We start from the raw sequence: 9,139 nt of genomic DNA, 5'->3' as shown, positions 1-9,139 counted from the left end.
ACCCCAGTCTTGGAGGCCCCGTCTTTAACTGAAAGACAAAGTTAACCAAAAAACATGAATTTAAAATCCCACACGTCTTACGGGTTGCGGCAGTCATGGCATTACCCCAAAGCAATATTAACAACCAGACACGTGCAGAGGGGGTGGCTCAGGGTGCCTCAGCACCTGCCACATTTGCCCCAAGTGCCCAAGCAATGCACACTGTGCCAAATGTGGCAAGGTGTCTTCCACGACATCATCTCATGGTTAATCAGACTAAATTTGTTGACAATTATCAGGAACCCCAAACACATGCTGATTATGTGGCCCCTCCAGGATTTAAGTTTGATACCCCTGCCCTGAAAGTCCAATCTCGATAATAATTCTTGATACATTTATCCAGCACCACAACAGCTGTTTTAACGCACTAGTAGGTCTAAATCATGATGCAATTCCATCAGGGGCATATAGCTATTTAGTGTTAACATTTAATAATTGCAGTGATCACAATATTGTCAGTGATATTTTCAAGACTTGGTATTAAAATGAAAAACAAAACGTGCAAAAATGTTAGTGATGGAATGCTGCACACATAGAGGAGTCCCCACTGGTGTGTCACATCGGAAGTACCAGCCCGCTTTCCCCATTGTTCGGTCCATTGACAAAACCCGAAATCTGGGCGGATGCCCCCTGTCCTGCTGACTGCGCTGAAATCCGGCCAGTGCCTAAACCCCCATTACATCCACCCGCCGGAACCCCAACAATGCCCACTCTCCCCCGCCCTTCCCTTCCTCCCCCCCTCCCCCACCTCGTGTGCATTCTGCACCTCCTGGCCACTGTTGGGGAGCTGACCGGGGCTCTCTAGCTGGAAAAAGATCCACGCTGTTGGTTTTTCTGGAAGCCTTTCCTCCGGGTCCTGGAGAAAGCCATTTGGGAGACTTGGCTTGCAACCACTGAGTGGCCAGTTTGAGCCCAGTTGGTATGTCCAAGATCAGGGGTGCCCCCAAACCTGGCCCTGGAGGACCAGAGGATCCATTGGTTTTTATTTTAAACTTAAAATCAGCAACAAGTTCAGACACAAGAAATCATTCATGGTGCTTTAGCTGTGCAATAAGCTCCTGTAACTGACCAATTAAATGCTGAGGAACACTGAAACTAGCATACACCGGAACCTCTGATTAATGCACAGCTTCTCTCAACAGTGCTTGAATTAAACATTCAGAAGTATAAATGAAGGCTATGTGAAGGCTCCAGTGTGCTGTCTCTGCTGGACACAGGCATAAGGATCAGATCGCATTTACCGCGGCCAGTGACGAAAGGTTTGGTCTGTCCCTCCATGTGCGGTACTGTCTGTTCGGTTTCCTCAAAATCACGGCAGGGGCTGACATCCTCCTCTGCCTCTCTATTCTGGAGGCTTTCCATTCCGCTATTAAAACTCACCCTCCTGCTCAGTGGCTGGGAGTCTGAAGATTATCAGCTCTGCGTGCGTCACGAGAAGGCTTCCTCTGCAGTTACACTCTGTTCTTTATAAGCTGCATTGTTTGCATCTTTAGCAGAGGCCATTCTCCTTCAGTGCTGACTGGATTTTTTTACTATGTGTGTGAGCAGGGCTAAATTTGGGTAATGGAGCATCCTTGTATAATTAGGCCCTTGTGCATTCTGCCAAGCTAAATCCCACCCCTACCCAGCACCCCCTCACCCCTAACAGCCCCCCCCCCCCCCCCCCCCGCCTCCCCAAAACCCACCCTCAGCTTCCTGCCCCTCAGTCTACCATAGTCCTGGTTGTTTTGGCAGAAGATTATTGTCCAGCCAGTGCTTGAACAGTGTTACCCCCCCCCCCCCCCCCCAAAAAAAGGGTCCCAGCCCAGACTGTCATCTGCAGGTCACCACCATGCCCGCTGATTCTGCTGACGGTCCCGGACAGCACCAATGAGATAATGTCATTCCAGAGAGATCCGAGCTAAAGCCCCCCTTTCTGTGGGACAGGTATATATAGACGGGACGGCGGGAGTGGTGGGTCACTCGCCACCGGGGCTCATCTTCTATCCTGCTGCCTCCGTCTTTCCACGCTCTCCTTCTCGCTCGCTCGCTCACTCCTCACAAGCCTGAATTCTGTCCCAAACCGCCGTGATCCCTGAGCCCAAGCCCAGCCAGACACTATGGATATAGCGATCCAGCACCCCTGGTTCAGACGCGGCCCGGGACCCCTGTACCCCACCCGCCTCTTCGACCAGTTCTTCGGGGAGGGCATGTTCGATTATGACTGCTTCCCCTACATGGCCCCCACCATCAGCCCTTACTACAGACAGACTCTCTTCCGGAACTTTCTGGAATCCTCCAACTCCGGCATCTCTGAGGTAACAAAAAAAATGAATTAAAAAAACACTTGAGTTCATTCAGGGGGAAGAAGTTTGCCAATATTTTTGCTGTTGTTTTGCCTTTGAGCTACACAGTAAAGTGCTTTTGGAACCGTACCTTTTTTGTTTTTGCTGCATTAATAAGAGTAAACTGTGCAATTTGTTTTATTCCCCATCAATAAATATCAATTATTCAGTATTGCATCTCTTAAGGAGCTCTGCATTTACCCGTATTGACCAATAAAGTTTTGAAAAGCTGTCTGTGCGATTTGGAAGCCTTGAGTGGTCAGTTCTGAGGACACAGTAGTGTGACAACAGTCAAGTTTGTGTTGCTGGTATTAAATTCCACCTTAGACTGTGTCCAGGGATGGGAGAGGTTTGACATATAAGCTTCAGTCAGTTCTTTGCTCATGGAGATCCCATGGAAAACAAGCATAATCATCTTCTTCCTGGAATGTTGCTGTTCTGGACTGCGGCCTTTTACCATGAGCACGGAAAGCAGCTGTAGTCCCACGAGGATGGGCTGTGACTGGTCAGGCCGTTTTGAGATGCCCAAGGCACATCTTATTTTAGGGAATATATCTGGAGTACTTCTCAGTTATATCCCAAGCAAACTCTCCGCAAATTTTGACATATAATCAATTTTTCAGATCAACTGTGAAAATGGCTTTCTTGTCATCTACATGTAAATACAAGCCATTGTTTTCCACTCAGTTTCTAGGATACCATCTCCATTGAAAACAAAAACCGTCGTTTGATCCTTTGTGTTATCACAAAGAAAGCTTGCGTGCTTTGCGGCTGACCGCCAACCGGTAACATAGCCAGTGCGCTAGCGAATGAGCCAATAAAACACGTACAAACGAAACAATCCCATGGAGAGACATGAGCACAGCATAGTGGCCTGCTGACTACTTATCCCACATACCTTCTTTATCTTTAAAAACTGAAAGAAAAACAGCAGAGAGAAGGCGGATAGAAAGATACAGTGCTGGCAGATTGCGGGAGTGGGATTCAGAAAGACAGAAAGGGTTTTGCTAGCCCTGTCTATAATGGCAACAATTAAGTGTCATCGGTACCCAGTCTGTTACGGAGAGCAATCATCACCATAATAACCAGCACGTCATTACTTATTATGTTGCAGGCTTAAAAATGAGGCCATTAACTCTGTGTCATTGTTTCATTGTCAGGCTCCAGGGCATGTGATACTGACACTCATGGTTAAATTGGGGCAGATGGTTCACAGGCTCAGGGGAAGTTTCAGAGTTTTGATGCCCGAGTCTATGGTAATTACGAAATCAGTAACAATGCAAGTTTGTCAATCACTGGTGTGGAGGTCTGCCTTGAAGTCCACTCTCAAAGGTTTCTGGAAAGTTTGGCAATGCATTCTTCCTCTGTGAAGACCAATGAATTGTGCTGATAGCGCCCTCCATTTGGGCCTACAGTAAAGGGGGGTGGGGGGAGGGGTGGTAGGTGAAGAGTGACCCCACCTCTGATCCGTGCTGTGGCATCCTCTTCCTCTGCACAGGTGAGGTCCGACAGGGACAAGTTCACTGTTCACCTGGACGTGAAGCACTTTTCCCCCGATGAGCTCAGTGTCAAGGTGGTGGATGACTATGTTGAGATCCAGGGCAAACATGGAGAGAGACAGGTGAGACCCCCCCGCTCCCAACACCACCTCACCCCACTGGGACTGAGCACAGTATTTAAGCTTTCATGTGTGTGTTAAACATGTATGTAAATGTACGTAGCGCTATAATGTTTGGGTCCAAGGCATATATTTTTTCTTGATTTGCCTCTGTACTCAACAATTTTAGATTTGTAATCAAACAATTCACATGTGAATTGTTCATGAAAAAACTGAAATATAAATTGGGTTTTTTCTACAGGAACAAAAGTTGCTTAATAAGGGCTTCTAGATTAGAAGACATTCAAAAAACTTTTATGTGTACTGAATTATGCTGCTATAATCCACATGCGTGCATCTGCCCGTACCCTCAAACCACTTGATGCAGTGTATCATAGTGCACTCAGGTTTGTTAGGGGTGACGACTGTACATTGTAAGTAGGCTTGACCTCACTTGGAGCTAGAAGAGAATACCACTGCCTTATATTCATTTACAATGCAATGCTAGATAAGCTTCCATCTTATGTATGTTCCCTTTTTCAGTTTAGATCGATTGAATGGCATACTCCCTCTCAGAAATATGTCACTCTATATAACTCCCGTATAATGCTAACCCCAAAGCATCAAGGCGTTCAGGTTTCTCAATAAGTATCAAAATAGTACACTTACAATTGTAATATGTAAGTTTATCGAAATTACAGAGGTACACTTCAATAACTGAACTATATTTAAATATGCTCAATAAAAGTGAACTTCAGTTTAATGGCTTTTTGTAAGGGTGCCCTTAACATGATGACATAAACTGAAACAGAGGACACCATGCACCAGTTTTTTTTTTTTTTTTTTAACTTGGGGATTAACTGGAGAACAGTTTCTGGGAAGAATGCTTTTAAATAATTTTTTTAAAAATCTTTCTTACGTCTCCTTGGCGTCACGGACACATTCCCAGTTGTACCGCCGGCGGCCGGGGGAAAGTTTGCGACTAACCTTTCTAACTCTCGGAAAGTTTAGTGCACTCTCAGGAGCAGCTGACTGCGGGGAAGGGATTCTGTGCGAGACTGTCTGTCTGAGCCCCCCAGGCAGCTCTCCACCATCACGAACGCTGAGATAGGGCACCTTCGCAGGCACAAGATCAGCACAAGCAGCAAGCTATTATTCCCATCGGCTGAAACATGTCTGTAACCCATTTACGTAGTTGGGGTTTTACCAGAGTTGAAACAAAATTCTTTTGTGACAGGTGAGATAGCATAGAATTCAAACCGTTGAACCAAGGGTTTGAATGAACTGTTTTCAATTGTAATGCCCTATACTGCAGATTTTAAGACCGTGGCAGCGCCCCGCTTTTCGGGACAAGGCGATTTTGTTTGCCTGTGCCACTCTGGCCCCCTCAGTTAACATGGACCGTGCTGCGGCTAGATGCCTGGGGCACCATGGCAGGGGTCTTTCCTCTCATGCAATGCGCTATTGGGCATAGTGTCACACGGGTCAAAGTGGGGGGCCCGCTCATTAAGACAGAATGAGCAACAGTGGCCTTGTAGTCACAGTGTCTCCCTTGAAAATGCATGGTGTTCAAATTATAGCAAAGACTTGGAACCCACCTTGCTGATCACCGCATCTTTTACTGTGACTGTTACTGTTGCTGACAAGCACTTTCCAGTGTTTGAGTCTTATGGTCACTAGAGGGCGCTAGAAGACGGGGAGGGGGGGTGGCGATTTCCTGATTAGAGCGAACAGGCTGTGGGGTTTGCACTGAAGCGCCGTCGTTGCTGGGAAATGGGAACTGAGTCTCCTCTGTGACTGAGCGAGAAAAAGGGAAGGCAGTATTTGCTTTGTGCTTTTGCTTGATTCTGTGGACAAACCGTTTTGCTTTCATGAAAGGTTCCTGGCCGGAAAAGCAGTCACGCTGCTCATTCAGGCTTCCAGGTGCCCTGGGGCAGGAGTGTACAAAAAAATCACCTGAGTCACATGGAAATTTTCACGATGAGGTTTTGGCTTAAATATGTCAGGAAGTGACATCAGGTGGCTCCACATTGCTCAGGGCCAATGCAATGAACTTAACTATCGCCAGCCTGAGTCAGTGAGCAATGTGCACTTTTGAGTTAAGTCAATTCCGCATAGAGTGGTACTGCATTCACTGTCCTCCCAGAATCCTTTGCTCCTTCACAAAGCAACCTTTTTATCCAATCACAGGCTTGTGCCATTGACCAAGAACCAGATTTGCCTGGCTGTGGTGTGTCAAATTATATCAAAGGCCAGGGTTTGACTCTGGACAGGCATTGTGAGGGACTACCCACTGACTGGGGGCCTGAACCTCTTTTCTCTGTAGCCTTGATGAACTGCAGTACCGGGTTTACACCCTGTAGAGAAAAGACTTTGTTCATTCATATCATCTTTTAATGTACCATGCATGACAATGGCAAAACAAACCCTTTGATCAGTAGCACTGCAACAGCACAGATACTGGCACAACTATGGGAAGGACACCACTCGACACAGCTTCCAAACACAAATGTCAGTTAGAATAAAAAGTTAAATTCGCAATCCCCTCTGAGAACGACAACTCCTGTCTGTAAAAAGTCTGGGACTTTTTACATTTACATCTTATCCAGAGTTTTTTATCCAAAAATTTTTTTTGTTTGTTTTACATATATACTTATATATACATATATACTTTACATATAAGCAATTCAGGGTAACTACCTATTTCAACGATCCAATGGCAGTCCCCTACCTGAGAATCAAGCCTGCAGTCTTTGGGTTATAAACTCAATAATTTAGTCATTATATTGCCCGAAAGACTTTCAGGTGTTTCATAACATGGTGTGGAGATTGCCTCTGGGCAGAAAAGATCAATATCACTTTTCCTCAAAAACCATCTTTGATCAGGCATTATTCTTGAAAGAGACTACGATACAGTGACCGCACCCTGACCTTTGTTATTCTTGCTGTTCTTTTTTTGCCCTGCCTCACTTCCCCCTCTTCCTCATGAAATCATCTTTCCACTGCTGCCCCTCCTCTTCTTCCTCCTTCTTCTTCTCCTCCTCTTCAGGATGACCACGGCTACATCTCCCGTGAGTTCCATCGCCGTTACCGCATGCCCTCGAGTGTGGACCAGTTGGCCGTCATCTGCACGCTGTCCTCCGACGGCCTCCTGACCTTCTGCGGACCCAAGGTCTCCACGGGAACGGACTCCAACCGCAGTGACCGCAATGTCCCAGTCACCCGTGAGGACAAGGCCAACCCCGCTCCGCCTTCCTCTTAAATAGGTGTGGCTCGCTGCCTGGCGAGAGTGAGGGTATGAGGGGGGGGAGGGGGTGGGAGGGAGGCAGCTTGGGGAGAGGCACCTATCTGAGGAAAGGTATCATGGGGTGGGTGGGGGGTGGGGGTTAGGTGGAATATCTAGTCCCCTTATTCTCTTTCATCTCCCAGCAACCCCCTCTACCACTCAAGATGGCCACCCTCTCCTCCTAACCCCAAGAGCCATCTCATAGGTATCAGTGCATGTCCAGTTGACTATTCTCCACTTTTCTAGGTAAACTATTATTAATACTGACATTATTATTATTATTATTATTATTATTATTATCTGTGATTATGAGAATGGATGGAGAGGAATGGGGTCCAGTGTTGAGCGCATTTGATTGTTTAGCCCGAAGATTTGAATTCCAGAGAGGTTCCATCAACAGGACCACGCATCCACCTGGCTTTTTCCACTCCCGTGTCCACTCTTTCAAACCCTTTCTCTTCGTTTTTTGTCAGCCAAGCTTTCCTGTCCTGTAGATTTTTTGGCTCACTGATACTGATATCTGGCACAGCGCTTGAGAAGTCCTACTAAAAGAAGTTAAATAAAGAATTAATGAAAAGGCCGACTACATTCTTGCCTTGTTCTTATTTCCTCTTTCTGTTTTCCTGGGTGTTAGCTGTATGACATCCATCAATCATGCCTTGTATCTGTTAATCCCTATTTAAGGTGTGTGAGGGGCGTGTGCCTGTTTGTGTCTTTATGGTCTGCTTTTAATTACTGTTTTGATATGATAAACCCTCCTAGAATAATCAATGTGTATGCACACACACTGAGAGCGTGTGGGCCGTGTTATTTTATGACATTATATTTTTAAAAGAGGAACAACATGTCCCTAGAAAAGGTTATTGAGCAATGATGTCACTGCATTCCATTTGATTATGTTGCCACTTATGTACTTATTTTAAGGAATTAACTGTTCGCTACCTACCCCCCGCCAAGCCACACCCTCAACATTTGCTTCACTTCCTCAGAACTTTCGCCAACCAACCAGCCAACAAGATTCTAATCTGAGAATGCGGTGACCAGCCACATCCATTGGCCTAACAGCCCATGACCCTGGGGTGGGGGGTGGGGGGGTGGGTCTGCTGTTCTTGGCCTGAACACACCCAGATTATTGGGTAACTGACTGAGCCAGGTTTCCACATACAAGGGCCAACTCCAGAGCTCAGTCCTGTGTTAGGTCCTCACCACTAAGTGATAAAGTGAACAGATGCAAGGGCTCTGCTGATCTCTGATGATCTTTGAACAGTGACTGCACTGTGGCTGTCTGTGTGAACCCCCCCCCCCCCAAACCCCCCTTAACGGGAATAATCCGGACAGCCCAATGACAGAGACCCTTGTAACAGAGGCTTGTAACGATTGGGAAATTGGGTCTGTTGACATGGTCCCGCCCCCCCCCCCCGCCCCCCAATCTACCCCCACCCTCCTCCTATGATTGACTGTCACAACCACTTCACTAAGTTCCTGGGTCTCTATTATCAATCAGGTCTGCTCCTTATGTCCACATGACTGACATAAAATATGCTTTATTTCTGCGCTAAACAAACATAGGCTGGAATCAAATTGGGCCATCACTCAACCCTCCATCACTCACACTCCCCGAACACATCACGAAGCGAACATGGAACCTGCAGCCCTCACGTTCTTTTTCAGGCAGCAAATTAGCTTTGCGTCACATCATACTGAAGGTTTATTATAATGCACAGTGAATCTTACCTTCTCTCTCCCTTGAATGTGGTGAGTGGCAGCGTCGATTAAGCTGCATATCACTTCAGTCACCTCCACCTGTCTCTGATTACAGTCATCACATATCACAGTCTGCTGGCCTCACTCAGCCGACTGGGCCAAAAGCTATCTTGCCAAACTGGACAGTTT

General features: G+C 46.6%; 1 protein-coding gene across 1 annotated transcript; it reads left to right on the top strand.

Moving 5' to 3' along the window:
* Positions 1–1,843: 1,843 nt before the first annotated feature.
* Positions 1,844–7,222, top strand: cryaa (crystallin, alpha A). Its single transcript, XM_035409809.1, has 3 exons — positions 1,844–2,336; positions 3,862–3,984; positions 7,010–7,222. The coding sequence occupies exons 1-3, from the start codon at positions 2,139–2,141 to the stop codon at positions 7,220–7,222; spliced, it is 534 nt and encodes a 177-aa protein (XP_035265700.1). The 5' UTR covers positions 1,844–2,138.
* Positions 7,223–9,139: the final 1,917 nt, after the last annotated feature.

Source organism: Anguilla anguilla, chromosome 3, assembly GCF_013347855.1.
Source record: "Anguilla anguilla isolate fAngAng1 chromosome 3, fAngAng1.pri, whole genome shotgun sequence".
Classification (NCBI taxonomy): domain Eukaryota; kingdom Metazoa; phylum Chordata; class Actinopteri; order Anguilliformes; family Anguillidae; genus Anguilla; species Anguilla anguilla.
Note: the sequence above shows the minus strand (reverse complement) of the source record. Positions and strands in the feature narration are given on the sequence as shown.

Excerpts from the sequence above, each read along its gene's own strand:
- cryaa (XM_035409809.1), top strand. The coding sequence starts at position 2,139 with ATGGATATAGCGATCCAGCACCCCTGGTTCAGACGCGGCCCGGGACCC. Across the intron at positions 2,337-3,861 it reads CCAACTCCGGCATCTCTGAG|GTGAGGTCCGACAGGGACAA; the intron begins GTAACAAAAAAA and ends TCCTCTGCACAG. Across the intron at positions 3,985-7,009 it reads GCAAACATGGAGAGAGACAG|GATGACCACGGCTACATCTC; the intron begins GTGAGACCCCCC and ends CCTCCTCTTCAG.